General features: G+C 36.9%; 1 protein-coding gene across 13 annotated transcripts in view; it reads right to left on the bottom strand.

Annotated features, from left to right (window-relative positions):
• Nucleotides 1–16209, bottom strand: part of DOCK3 (dedicator of cytokinesis 3) — a 726815-nt gene that overhangs the window by 487661 nt on the left and 222945 nt on the right. For all 13 annotated transcript variants that reach the window (XR_013757339.1, XM_079101030.1, XM_079101031.1 and 10 more), the window contains exon 4: nt 3013–3068. Coding sequence is in view for 12 of the 13 variants with exons in the window: in XM_079101030.1 (XP_078957156.1) it covers nt 3013–3068 (56 nt within the window). In the remaining variant the exon portion in view is untranslated. The remainder of the gene's footprint in view (nt 1–3012; nt 3069–16209) is intronic.

Here is a 16209-nt window from a genome sequence, read left to right as displayed (position 1 = left end):
TTATGGTTTCTATCTGCCAGTCATATTGTCTATCATTTCCCTGATTTAGTTTAGTTGTCCATCTCTATTTTCTTATAATTCATTAAGCTTCTTTATGATGATTATTCTTAATTGTCAAGCAATTAAAGAACTCCATTTCTTAAGGGTAAATTATTGGCTATTTATTTTGTTCCTTTTGTTGAATCATATTTCCCAGATTCTTCATATCCACACAGCTTTGCTTTTGTTTGTGAACATTTGAAAATATAAACAATTCTCCTTGTGTTTATGGTCTGGTTTCAACAGGGAATTACTCTCACCAGTCACACAAATTATCTGGGAATGTTCTGAACCTTTTCTATGGTTGTGCAAGTACCATTCCTCACTTCCTCCTGGGAATCTCAGGTTGTTCACATTCTCCCAATCTCTCAAAGCCATGCTGGCCACACTAAGTCTTTATCTTAAGGAAGTACACTAAAAGGTCAGGACAATAGAAACATGCTCTGCTCATATCTTTCTCCTAGGATCAAAGTCTCAGAGTTTTGCACCACCAATCTCTCAGAGCTGTGCTAGCTGCAGTGAACTGCCCAATTCTTTGTTCTTACCTGCTTCCACAGATTTAACTACATAGGTTACTTTAGCACTTGAAATGAAACAAGATAAAAAGAGATCAATGGAATGACCAAAAATGCCAGGGATACTGAAAGTACACTCAACTCACTCTTTTTTGTTTTTTTGACCAAACAGAGGAAACTCAGACTGAAGCAAATACTGACTTGGTCAGAATGTGGAAGGAGATGACATGGAAAAAGTGAAACTGCTTTGATTCAAATTGGCTATTCTCTGTTTTGTGCTCCTCTGGAGTCCTGCAACACCTTCACTCATAAGAGTGAACTGTCCCACACAACATTGTTAAATCAGTTTGGGGAGAGGCAAGGCTTCCTATTCTGCCATGTTGCTGAAGCCTTGAAAGACTACCACTTTGAAACTGAACTCTATTCTACCACACAATAGCTAATTGAAAAATTCTCTGCAGAAGAAAGCCAAAGCAAACATGGAGCTTTCCTTCTGTGCATACCTTACTTCAGGATCAGAGACTATCAAGAGCCTACCTATAATTGTTCTCCACTGCCTGAAGACAACTTTTTAAAAATACTTTCTATAGATTTTACAACTATTATTCTGGACCACTAAATACTGAATATTTGGATATGAAAGTTGATTCTAGATGGGTTTCTAAGATTTATATCCAAAACCAGGTTTCTCTGCTATCACGAAGAAAGACTGCATTCAAGAAATATAACTCTTGTAATTCTTTGTACAGCCATAAGTTCTATACTTTCCCTAAAGAAACTGATTCTTGTGCAGTCAAAATATTCCCTAGGAGTGTGGAGATTCCTTAGAAAACTTGGAATGGACCCACACATTTGACCCAGCTATCCCACTCCTTGGCCTATACCCAAAGGACTTAAAATCAGCATACTACAGAGATACAGCCACATCAATGTTCATAGCTGCTCAATTCACAATAGCCAGACTGTGGAACCAACCTAGATGTCCTTCAATTGATGAATGGATAAAGAAACTGTGGTATGTATATATATATATATATATATACAATGAAATATTACTCAGCTATAAAGAATAATAAAATTATGGCATTTGCAGGCAAATTGAAGAAATTGGAGAATATCGTGCTAAGTGAGATAAGCCAATCTGAAAAATCCAAAAGGTGAATGATCTCACTGATAAGCAGATGATGACACATAATGGGGGGTGGAAGGGGGGCAAGAATGGAGGAAGGAGGGACTGTATAGAGGGAATAGAGGGGTGGGAGGGGTGGGGGGAAGGAAAAAATAACAGAATGAATCAAACATCATTACGCTATGTAAATGTATGACTACGCAAATGGTATGGTGTTACTCCATGTACAATCAGAAACAACATGTATCCCATTTGTTTACAATAAAAATATATCTTTAAAAAATTCCCTAATCCTTTACTGCTATTATAAATAAGGCACATGACTCCTAGACTTAAGATAAATTCTTTATAATCAAAAGAGCATTTTCTAAGGCACTCTACTTCTGTATCCGTACATATTTTCTATAACTACCCTTTTCTCACCTCACTCTATACAGTTTCTGCTCAATTTCAGCTCTGATTATTTGCATTATTGACCCTACTATTATAAATCAAGGATATCATTTTGCATTTTGGAATAAGCTATTCACTTTCAGAAGAAAATTTAAGCATCTTGTAAAATATATGCTTTGTTGTTTGTGAGTATCTAATACTCCCTTTTTTCACCCAATTTCTATCCAATATTTATGAATTTGACAATCTTTGTATATAAACTTGAAGGGACAGATTATTCCTTGCAAAGATAGACTAATGTAGGATATGCATTTTTTCTATACATCCTTATGTCTTTATAAGTTTTGTAAAAAGAAGAACAAAAAGAATGCTAGGGACTATGGCTATATCTGAGTGGTACAGTGCTTCCCTAGCAGAGGTAAGGATCTGTATTCAAATCCCAACACCACAAAATTTTAAAAGAATTATGATAGCTGCATGTTCATATCAGAATCAGATATTTCCAAGTGTGAGACTGAACTATGCATGCATTTTCAATAATGTCTTATCCTTAAAGCATGTCCTTAACATTGTTTTCAATTTCTAATTGCAACTAAATATGTTAAAAGGCTCTTTCATTTGACTACAGGAGAAAAAATAACAATTTATATATAATTCCTAATCCATCAATGACTACTCTCAAAATGGCACAAAAAATTTTTAAATATGCTTCATATATAATAATTTTTATAAAAATCAAAACTATTAGTTAATTCTCCAGGATACAGAAAAACAGATGAAAGTTGGAATTTTAAGAAAAAAACTGTCTTCAGAATCATATATAATAATAAATGTATATTTCTGCCCAACAGTCAATGTATTTTATAGTATGAACAAAAAGTCTTCCTTTTCAACCTATAATAACTATAAATAAATTTATTAAGGCAAATTACTCACCCCCTATTACTGACAATTGCTTTTTTCAAGTGAATGTAGTTTGCAGGAAAGATACCCTGTAAAAGAAAATAGATTTCCAGTTAGAAAAGTAAATTGTGATTAACATCTCATACATACTGAAATAGCAATGGATAATGGATCTCCTACTGTATCGACTACTTTGCATATTTAGAATGCAGAGTTGCACGTAGTATATTAGGTAGGAATTTCATGAACAGATACAATCAGGGTCTATCCTCAGGAGAAAACTTAACTTAAGCATGATAAAAATAAAATTTTTAAGCTTTGTAAAAAGAGTTACAGATTAGAGATGGACCATTAAATCACTCTCAGGTATTATGTACTCAGCTCACCATGTATCTTCAAAGCAATATCATTATCTAACCAACAATTCATAGATTATCCAAATCTAGGTTGGAGAAATGATACCCAGACTCTGGATTATATTTAGATGTACAAGAATACATCAAATTTGGAGTTTTTATACACAGTTTTTCTTCTATTTCTTTCAAACTATTCCCATTTTTATATTAATCACAATTTGACTATGTTGCCTGAGTGACAAGGAATGTATTGTTTTAAAAACCATTTCAGTTTTCCAACTATTGTTCACTGCTTCTCCTGATGTATTCCTCCAAATAAAACATGAGAAGCCTAAAAAGTCTTTATAATCTGGCCCACACTACCACCAATTACAAACTGAATCTGTACCACACAAGGCTATGAGCAACTGAACTACAATAATAAATTTCATATATTGACTCATGACAAAGACACCCTACACCAACAAGGAATATGGGAGAATATACAAACTTAAGATAAAACATAAAATTGCATCAACCATAGCTAAATTATGGCTATGGGTTATCTGTAAAGGAAGAATTGAAAATAAAAACTAAAATACATATAGGATTAGCATTAGGCATTATGAATGCCTCCTAGCCAGGAAAGAGTCAGAGATCTGAAAGGGAACTGGAATACCCTCCATTGTTAAGCAAACATGAGGATCCCTCCCTCTTGAAAGTTTACAGAGTCACTGAGGAGAAAACATGGACCTCTATTCTCCCTTGGTAATAACAAGGCGAATCTTCTCCTTCCCCAATAGGGGAACAGTTACCAAAACCAGCTGAAAGAGTAGGTTAAAATAAGATATAATTATCTCAGTATAAAATCACCTTGTTATACTAAGAAATAGAGAAATATCAAACTGAATGAAATAAAAATCAATACATGTCAGCACAAAGAGGATAAAGATGCTTAAATTATCTGACAAAGACCTTAAAGCACACATTATAAAATTGTTTCAACAATGATGTTCATACTTGAAACCAATGAAAATATAGAATAAACCAGAAAGTTTCACCAAAGAAACAAAACAAGCTGCACGGATTCTACAGCATAATAGAGGAGAGACAGGAACCAGAATGGAAGACAATAAAATGACATAATCTGAACTATAAAGAGAAAACAGAACTATAAAAAGAAATGACCAATTTCATTCTGCAGTTACTCCCTTTCTCATTCCTCTTCCTTCCCCTTTAATCCTGTTCCTCTAGTCCACTGAACTCCAATTAACATGGGATCCTCTTTTTAAAAAATTCCTCTCTCCTGGTGGGGCTGCAAATTAGTGCTGCCACTCTGGAGAGCAGTGTGGAGATTCCTTAGAAAACTTGGAATGGAACCACCATTTGACCCAGCTATCCCACTTCTTGGCCTATACCCAAAGGACTTAAAATCAGCATACTACAGAGATACAGCCATATCAATGTTCATAGCTGCTCAATTCACAATAGCCAGACTGTGGAACCAACCTAGATGTCCTTCAATTGATGAATGGATAAAGAAACTGTGATATATATATATATATACACACACACACACACACACACACACACAATGAAATATTACTCATAATAAAATTATGGCATTTGCAGGCAAATGGATGAAATTGGAGAATATCATGCTAAGTGAGATAAGCCAATTTCAAAAATCCAAAAGACAAATGATCTCACTGATAAGCGGATGATGACACATGCTGGGGGGTGGGAGGGGGGCAAGAATGGAGGCAGGAGGGACTGTATAGAGGGAATAGAGGGGTGGGAGGGATGGGGGGGAAGGAAAAAATAACAGAATGAATCAAACATCATTACTCTAAGTAAATGTATGATTATGCAAATGGTATGCTTACTCCATGTACAAACAGAAACAACATGTATCCCATTTGTTTACAATAAAAATAAATTTTAAAAAAATCCTCTCTCTCTAGCTTCCACATGAAAAAAAAAAAATTCATCCCTTGACTTTAAGTCTACCTTATTTCACACAGCATGATGTTCTCCACTTCCAACCATTTGCCAACAAATGTGATAATTTCATTCTTCTTTATGACTGAGTAAAACACCTTCATATATACATACCACAATTTCTTTATCTACTCATCTATTGAGGGACACCTAGACTGTTTCTATAACTTGGTTATTGTGAACTGTGCTTCCATAAACATTGGTATGTATGTATCACTATAGTTTGCTGATTTTAGCTCTTTTGGATAAATACCAAAGAGCAGGATAGCTGGGTCATATGGTGGGTTCATTCCTCATTTTTTTAGAAATCTCTATACTGTCTTCCAAAGAGGTTGTACTAGTGTGAAGTTCCACCAACAATGTATGAGTGTACCTTTTCCCCCACATGCTCATCAGTATTTATTATTATTTGTATTCTTTTTGATTGCCATTCTAACTGGAATAAAAAAAAATCTCGCTGAGTTTTAATTTGCATTCCCCTGGGTGCTAAGGATTTTGAACATTTTTCCACATATTTGTTGATTTCTATTTCTTATTTTCAGAAATATCTACTTAGATCATTTGTCCAATTATTTTTAAAGTTTTTTTTTGGTATTAACTTTTTAAAATTCTTTATATATTCTAGGTATTAATCTCGTGAGTTAATAGTAATTAATAGAGTAGTGGGGCAAAGATTTTTCTCCCATTCTGTAGGTTCTCTCTTCACATTTTTGTTTTCTTTGCTTAAGGAAGTTGGTGCCTGTGCCAGTGTGCATGTATAAACATAGAACAATGAATTCTACTTGTATATATGACTGTAATGCATGAGTTAAACAAATTAATAGAAGGAATACCAATAGAGCAGAGGAAAGTAAATCAGGGGAGAAAGGGGGAAGGATGTGGGTAGTACTAGGAATTGAAACATGGCAAATTATGTAATGTGTACCTATGAATACATCAAAATGAACCCCATAATTATAATGCACTAATAAAAAGAAATTATCACAACCTCAGGAACTGTGAAACTATGTCAAAAACAAGAAAATACTTATTGTTCATGTCATTGAGTCAGGAATAAGAGGAGATAGAGGGCTAGGAAAAGACTAAAAAAGTACATTAAGAAATGTCATGCTGGTGAGGACATAGATCAATAAGAAATCTATTCACTCATGTGGGAATACAACATGGTATAGGAAAAATGAAAGACAATGCATGACTTTCTTATAAAATTAACACAGGAAAAAAAAACTAAATATAGCTTTACAATACAATTCACCAATTGAGTTTTATCATACAATTCACCAAAATGAGTAGAAAACATGCATCCACGTTTGCGTAAAAACATACACACAAAAAAACCCACACAAAAAATTATAAGTTTTATTCATATATGAAAAAACTTGGAAGCAATAAAGTATGCCCTTCAATAAATGATTGAATAAACAAACTGTAGCCCAATCATGCAGTGGAATATTACTTAGCAATCAAAAGCAAAGCATGGAGGAAATTTAACTAAATATTGGTAAGGAAAAGAAGTCACTCTAAAAAGTGAATGATTCCAACTATATGAGATTCTACAAAAGGCAAAACTACAGAAACAGTAAAAAGACTACAATGGGAGATGGAAAGGATGACAATGTAGAACACAGGACATTGTTAAGGCACTGAAACTATCCTGCCTGGTAGCATAAGGCTGAGTATTCCCTATCATGCACTTGTTAATAAAACCCACAGAACTATGCAATACAAAGAATAAATCCCAATGAAAGTGAGTAATATTAGTAGTGTATCAATATTGCTTCATCATAAATGTACATTAATGTACATTAATAATAGTAGAAACTGTAGGGGTAAAGGAAAACTATACTCTGAATATTTTTCTGTAAGTCTGTTTAAAAATACACTCTAATAAAAATATAAAATAAAAAAACTAACAAAATTTCCCTATGTTGTAAAAGATATAAACCTGCAGATTCAAGAAACAAATAAATCCCCCAAAAGGAATAAATTCAAAGAAATGCACACCAAGACACAATATACATATACTTCTGACTGCAAGCAAAGAAAAAAATCTTGAAAGTAACAAGAGAAAACACACCTCTCAACTATTTAGGGGAAAGCAATTCAAATGACAGCAAATAATTTGTCAAAACTATAAAACGCAGTAGTACTAGTCACAATGGTCAACAACAGGCCCACTCCCCCACCACAGATGGACGCTGGACACTGAGCCCATCCCCTCTAACCCCACGCTGACTTGGTGTGCTCTCGCTGGGGCTCCCCAGCATCTTTGGAGGCTGCTGCAGACATTCTGAAATATTCCTGAGGGCGTGGCCACCATAATTGGAAGGGCAGCTCCTTTCCTCAGAAACCTACAGGAGATTGGAGGCCTTCTGACAGGTATCTCTAATTACTCGCTTACATCCTGCACCCTTCCCCATCCTCTTCATTCAAAACTAGAAATACTGTAAATAATAATTGAACTCATCCTTATTAATAAATAATGTTAAAATCTTTATAGGGGCTATCTGCTTCAGGGCTGCATTTTCTCTGTATTGGGTGCTACTGGTATTGATCTCCCCTTCAAAGGAGAAGTACTCCAAAACTGCAGGGTCATAATAAGCCCACAGGGGGAGTTCAGTACCTCAGATCTTCACTGTTCGAGGGGAATACACAGAAACTATGAAAAAACAGGGGAAGAAAGTGTCCCAAACAAACCAAGATGCTATTGTGATAGAATCCAATGACAGCATGGCAATAGAAATTACAGAAAAAGAGTTTAGAATCTGCATGACTAAAATGATTCATGAAGCAAAAGATGAGAGTAAATGCAGGCAATGCATGATCCTTCCAATAAACAGTTAAAAGGGCAAATGCAGGAGGCAAAAGAACACTTCAATGAAGAGATAAAGAATCTGAAAAAAACAAATACTTGAAATCAAAGAAACAATAAACCAAATTAAAAACTCAACAGAAAGCATCACCAACAGAATAGATCTCATGAAAGAGAGAATCTCAAACAATAAAGATAAAATATTTAATCTTGAAAATAAAGTTGAACAAACTGAGATGTTAAGAAATAAAAAATGGAAAAGCCAAGAATTATGGGATATCATGAAAAGACCGAATTTAAGAATTATTGGGACTGAGGAAGGCAAAGAGATATAAACCAAAGGAATGAACAACCTATTCAACAAAATAGTATCAGAAAATTTCCCAAACCTGCAAACATAAAATGGAAAATCAAATACAAGAGGCTTACAGAACACCAGGTTCAAAAAAATTACAACAGACCCACACCAAGATCCACATTATAATGAAAATACCTCACATACATAATAAAAGAATTTTAAAGGCTGTGAGAGAAAAGTGTCAGATTACATATTAGGGGAAAGAAACCAATACAGATATCAGCAGATTAATCAGCCCAGACCTTAAAAGCAAGAAGGCTCTAGAACAATAAATTTCAAGCCCTGTAAGAACATGGATGCCCACCAAGAATCTTATACCAAGCAAAACCCTTCAGATTTGATGATGAAATAAAATCTTTCCACAATAAACACAAGTTAAAAGATTCTACAAATAGAAAACCTGCACTACAGAACATTCTCAGCAAAATATTTCGTGAGGAGGAAGTGAAAAACAAAAATACAAGTCAGCAAGGGGAGGAACTACCTTAAGGGAAAGGCCAATCAAAGGAGAAACCAAGTCAAGTTAAAAACCAAAAATAGGCCAAAATGACCAGGAATACAAATCATATCACAATAATAACCCTGAATGTCAATGGCCCAAATTCAATAATCAAAAGACATAAACTGACACACTGAATTAAAAAGACAGACCCAACAATATGCTGCCTTCAAGAGACTCATCTCATAGAAAAAGACGTCCACAGAATAAAGGTGAAGAAATGGGGAAAAACATAGCATGCACATGGACCCAGGAAAAAATCAGGGGCTCCATCCTCATATTAGATAAAGTGGACTTCAAACCTAAGTTAGTCAGAAGGGATAAAGAAGGACATTTCATACTGCTTAAGGGAAACATAAATCAGCAAGATATAACAATTTTAATATTTATGACCCAAACAATGGAGTCATAAATATCTATGTACATCAAACAAACCCTTCTCAATTTTAAGAATCAAACAGATCAAAAAACAATAATTGTGGGGGACTTTAACATACTACTCTCACCACTGGATAGATCCTCCAAACAAAACCTAAACAAAGAAACTATAGAACTAAATAATACAATCAATGATATGGACTTAATGGACATTCAGAGTATTTTATCCCTCATCACGCGAATATACTTTCTTCTTAGCAGCTGATGATCCTTCTCCAAAATAGACCATATGCTCTGCTACAAAGAAGACATTAGTAAATACAAACAAACAGAGATTCTACTCTGTATCCTATCAGACCATAATGGAATGCAATTAGAAATGAATAATAAAATAACAAACAAAAACTACTCCTACAACTAGAGACTGAATAATATGCTATTGAATGATGCAATGATAACAGAAAACATCAGGGAAGAAATAAAAAAAATTCTTAGAGGTAAATGAGAACAATGGCATAACATATCAAAATCTCTGGGACTCTCTGAAAGCAGTCCTAAGAGGAAAGTTCATTGCATTGAGCTCATACATTAAAAAAATAAAATGTCAACAACTAAATGACCTAACATTACACCTCAAAGTCCTAGAAAAAGAAGATATCAACACCAAAAATAGTAGAAGAAAGGAAACAGTTAAAATCAATGAAATTGAAACAGAGAAACAATTCAAAAAAATTGACAAAAAGATGGTTCTTTGAAAAAGTAAACAAAATTGATAAACCCCTAGCCACACTAACAAAGAGGAGAAAGAAAACTCAAATTACTAGAATTTGTGATGAAAAGGAAAGATCATGACAGACACCATCGTACATAACATAATTAGAAGCTACTTTGAAAATCTATATGCCAACAAAATAGAAAATATCAAAGACATTGACAAATTTTTAGAGACATAAGAGCCTCCCAAACTGAATCAGGAAGACATACACAAGTTAAACAGATTAATCTCAAGCAACAAAATAGAAGAAGCCGTCAAAAGTCTACCAACTAAGAAAAGCCCAGGACCAGATGGATTCTTAGCTGAATTCTACAAGACCTTTCAGGAAGAACTAATACCAATACTCCTCAAAGTATTCCAGGAAATAGAAAAGGAGGGAACTCTTGCAAACTCATTCTATGATGCTAACATCACTCTGATACCAAAACCAGACAAAGATTCATCAAGGAAAGAAAACTTTAGACCATTATCCCTGATGAACATAGATGTAAAAATCCTTAACAAAATTCTGGCAAATGGCATACAAAAATATATTTAAAAGATAGTGCACCATGATCAAGTATGGTTTATCCCAGGGATCCAATGTTGGGTCAATATCAGGAAATCAATAAATGTAATTCATCACATCAACAGATTTAAAGTTAAGAAATACATGATTATTTCAATAGATGCTGAGAAAGCATTCGATAAAATATAGCACTGCTTCATGCTTAAAACACTAGAAAAAATAGGAATAGTAGGGACATACCTAAACATTGTAAAGGCTGTCTATGCCAAGCCCAAAGCCAACATCATTCTTAATGGAAAAAAAAACTGAAAACATTCCCTGTGAAAACTGGAACAAGACAGGGATGCACTCTTTCAACACTTCTATTCAACACTGTCCTTGAAATATTAGCCAGAGCAATTAGACAGACCAAAGATATTAAAGGGATACAAATAGAAAAAGAAGAACTAAAGCTGTCACTATTTGCTGATGACATGATTCTATATATAGAGGATCCGAATACTCCACTAGAAAACTTCTAGAACTAATAAATGAATTCAGCAAAGTAGCAGGATATAAAATCAATACACGTAAACCTAATGCATTTCTATTCATAAGTGATGAATCCTCTCAAGGAGAAATTAGGAAAACCACTCTGTTCACAATAACCTCAAAAAAAAAAAAAAAAAAAAAAAAAAACCTTGGGAATTAATCTAACAAAAGAGGTGAAAGACCTCTACAATGAAAACTACGGAACACTAAAGAAAGAAATTGAAGAAAACCTTCGAAGATGGAAAGATCTCCCATGTTCTTCGATAGGCAGAATTAACACTGTCAAAATGACCACTCTACCAAAGGTGCTATACAGATTGACTGCAATTCCAATTAAAATCCCAATGACATTCCTCATAGAAATAGAGAAAGCAATCATGAACTTCATCTGGAAGAACAAGAGACCTCAAATAGCCAAAACAATCCTGAGCAGATAAAATGAAGCAGGAAGTATCACAATACTAGACCTTAAACTGTACTACAGAGCAATAGTAAGAAAAACAGCATGGTATTGGCGCCAAAATAGACAGACAGACCAATTGTAGAGAATAGAAGACACAAAGACAAAACCACATAGGTACAGTCACCTCATACTAGACAAAGGAGGCAAAAACATACAATGGAGAAAAGATAGCCTGTTCAACAAATGGTGCTGGCGAAACTGGAAATCCATGTGCAGTAAAATGAAATTAAACCCCTATCTCTCACCCTGCACAAAACTCAACTCAAAATGGATAGAGGACATAGGAATTAGACCAGAGACACTACACCTAGTAGAAGACAAAGTAGGCCCAAATAGTCATCATTTGGCTTAGGATCAGATTTCCTTAACACGATTCCCAAAGCACAAGAAATCAAAGCAAGAATCAATAAATGGGATGGACTCAAACTAAAAAGATTTTTCTCAGCATAGGATACAATCAATAATGTGAAAAGAGAGCCTACAGAGTGGGAAAAAAATCTTTTCCACTCACACTTCAGATTGAGTACTTAACTCCAAAATTTATAAAGAACTTACAAAACTTTACACCAAAGAACCCAATCAATTAATGGGTCAAGGAACTGGACAGATACTTTACAGAAGACATACAGGCAATTAATAAATATATGAAAAGGTGTTTGACATCTCTAGTAATTAGAGAAATGCAAATTAAAACAACTTGAAGATTTCATCTTACTCCAATTAGAATGGTTATTATCAAGAATACAAACAATAACAGATGTTGGCGTGGATGTGTGGAAAAAGGCACACTTTTACAATGCTGGTGGAGTTGCGAATTGGTGCAATCACTCTGGAAAGCAGTATGGAGAATCCTCAGAATACTTGGAATGAACCCCCCTTTTGAACCAGCTATTCCACTCCTCAGTTTATACACAAAGGACTTAAAATCAGCATAATACAGTGATGCAGCCACATCAATGTTTACTTCAGCTCAATTCACAATAGCTAAATTGTGGATCCAACCTAGATGTCCTTCAATTGATGAAGGGCTAAAGAAACTGTGGTATATATACAAATGGAATATTATTCAGCCATAAAGAATAATAATATTATGGCATTTGCAGATAATGGATGGAATTGGAGATTATCATGCTAAGTGAAATAAGCCAATCCTAAAAACACAAAGGCCGAATGTTTTCCCTGATAAGTGGAGGATGATATATAATGGGGGTTGCGGGGGTAGGGAGTGAGATAAAAATGGAGGAACTTTAGAATATGTAGTAGGAAATGGGGGGTATGAAAAATCGTGGAATGAGACAGACATCACTACCTTATGTACATGTATGATTATATGAACAGTATGAATCTACATCGTATACAACCATAGAAATGACATGATGTACCCCATTTGTGTACAATAAATCAAAATGCAATCTGTAAAAAATAGAAAAATAAATAATTTTAAAAAAGAAAAAAAAACAATAGTCAAAAAGCAGAACACAACACAAATGTCCATTACTGAATAATGGATAAATGAACAAAGTATCTCTACGCAATGTATTTCAATTATAAAAAGATATAACATATTGACCCATACTATAGAATTGATGTTCCTTGAAAAAATTATGCTGACTGAAAGAAACCAGAAACAAAGGCATGTATTCTGTAATTCCAATTATGTGAATTATTCAGGATAGGTAAATTCAAAGAGATAGAAAACAAGAGGTTCTCAGGACTAGGACGTGGAAAAACATGACTGCTTAATAGATGTAGTGCTTTCTGTTTGAAGTATTTGGAACCAGATAGCAGTGATGTTTGTAAAACATTCTGTACTAAATTTCATTCATGGTAAACATTTTAGGCATTGCATCACATATTTTAACAATTTCCAAAATACATACAAAGGATCACTATAACAAAGACTTGATACTCTGAAAAATAAATAAGACTGATGAAGCCATGGCCAAACTAACCAAAAGAAGGAGAAGACCCAAATCAACAAAATTAGAGATGAAAAATAAGATATCACGGAGGTTTCAAGATGGCGGCCTAGAGGGTGGCTGCATTTCATGTTGCTCCAGGACTCAGGAATCAAAAGAGGAGATATTAAGACACTTGGGACCAACTCAAAGCAGCCGGGTGACTCTCACCCGTTGGAAAGGCGTCCCGGATGGGATGGTGGTCCCGGAATGCAGGAAACTTTGTGAAGTAGAGCTGCCGGCGAGACACCCCTAGCCCCGCTGGAGCAGTGAACGCGGACAACTAGGAGTGCCGCAAAGGAGGCCACTCGGCACAGGGCTGGGACTCGGAGCAACCACTGGGGCTCCGGCGGCTGCCCAGGGGAGGAGTGGCGAGGAGAGCTGTGTGGACTCAGAACACCGGGACCTGCCCTGAGGAGGAGGAGGAGGAACGTGGCCGCTTGGATTCGGAGTGACTGCACCAGAGCTACAGGCGGTTGCCAGAGGAGAAGCTGCGCGGCGAGCTGTTTGGACTCAGAACGACTGCTTCTGAACACTGGGACCTGCCCTGAGGACGAGGAGAAGGAAGAGGAGCACGGCCGCTTGGATTAAGAGTGACTACACCAGAGCTACAGGCGGTTGCCAGAAGCGGGGCTGCGTGGCGAGCTGTTTGGACTCAGACCACTTCTGACCACGGGGGCCTGCCCAGAGGAGGAGGAGGAGGAGGAGCGTGGCGGGTCGTTTGGACTCGCAGTGACTGCATTAGCGCTCCAGGCGGCTGCTCAGAGGAGAAGGCGAGTGGTGCGTTGTATGGACTTAAAGTGACAGCGCCTGAACACAGGGGGGCTGCCTGGAGGAGAAGCGTGGTGGGTCGCTTAGTCTTGAGTGGCCGCACCAGAGCTCCGGGCGGTTGCCCAGAGGACCAGTGCAACGGGTCACGTGGATTCAGAGCCAATCAGAGCGACCGCTCCTGAACACTCGGGGGGGTTATCTGGAGAAGGAGGAGGAATGGGGAGGGTCACTTCGAATAGGAGTGATTCATTGCCCAGGGCTACGGGTGGCTGGTGGGAGGTGGAGGCACGCAGTGAGTTTCTTGGACTCCTAGTGACCGCACCGGAATACTGGGCGGCTGTCTGGAGGAAGAGGCGTGTGGCGGGTCTCTGGGTCTCAGAGCGATTGTAAGGGGCCCAAGGTGGCTGCTCAGAGGAGGGGCCGCATAGCCAGGCGATTAGGTGCAGAGCAGGGAACCAGGATCTAGGAGGCTTTTGGGTGGAAGAGCCGCACAGAGACACACTTAGGGCGGAGCGAAGGTTCCAGGCCTGCGGGCAGATTCTCTGAGGAGGGGCAGCCTAAGGAGATTCATCTGCAAAGGGTGAGGCTCCCAGGCCCAGGAGGTAGGGCCGGGCCCCTGGGAACTTTGCAGAGGAAGGCAGCCCAGCCCAGGCGGTAGCTGTAAATTGAGGGGAACCTCTAGGAGGGAACTGACCAGCGAGACCTCCCCACCGGGTGAGTCATCCCTGCCGGATGAGGTTTCCCCACAAGGACGGTAAAACTAGAGACTCAGGCCCAAACAGGCCTTGCCTCACCCTGCAGCCTAGGTCCCCTTTGGATGATCATTGGTCAACAAGTGGAGGCACCTCTGCCCACTAGCAGGGATTATACCCCACCTGAAGGCCACCACTCCTAGAGAGGCAGCTTCCTTGTGGAGCACCGCAGTATCAACTTCCTCCAAGACATTAGGCTACTGAAGGCTAAGGGGGGATATATATAGAAATCTTCAGGGACATTGTAAATCAATAGAGGAAATCTGCAATATCTCAGAGGTCCACTGATACCTGAACAATATGAGAAAACAAGGACAGAAAATGCTGCAAACAAATCTAGATGTTACATCAATAAAACCCAGTGACAGCATGGCAGAAGAAATGACAGAAAAGGAGTTCAGAATGTACATAATTAAAATGATCAGAGAAGCAAACGATGAGATGAAAGAGCAAATGCAAGCATTGAATGATTGCACCAATCGACAGTTAAAAGAGCAAATACAGGAAGCAAAAGATCATTTCAATAAAGAGTTAGAGATATTGAAAAAAAACCAAACAGAAATCCTTGACATGAAGGAAACAATAAACCAAATTAAGAACTCCATAGAAAGCATATCCAATAGGATAGAACACCTGGAAGACAGAACCTCAGACATTGAAGACAAAATATTTAACCTTGAAAACAAAGTTGAACAAACAGAGAAGATGGTAAGAAATCATGAACAGAATCTACAAGAACTATGGGATATCATGAAAAGGCCAAATTTAAGAATTATTGGGATTGAGGAAGGCCTAGAGAAACAAGCCAAAGGAATGAACAATTTATTCAATGAAATAATATCAGAAAATTTCCCAAATCTGAAGAATGAAATGGAAAATCAAGTTCAAGAGGCTTATAGGACTCCAAATACACAAAATTACAACAGACCCACACCAAGGCACATTATAATGAAAATAACGAACATACAAAATAAAGACAGAATTTTAAAGGCTGTGACAGAAAAGAACAAAATTACATTCAGGGGGGAACCAATACGGATATCAGCAGATTTTTCAATCCAGACCCTAAAAGCTAGAAGGGCCAGGAAC

Source organism: Sciurus vulgaris (assembly GCF_902686455.1).
Source record: "Sciurus vulgaris genome assembly, chromosome: 10".
Lineage (NCBI taxonomy): Eukaryota > Metazoa > Chordata > Mammalia > Rodentia > Sciuridae > Sciurus > Sciurus vulgaris.
This window is presented reverse-complemented; position numbering and strand designations above follow the sequence as displayed.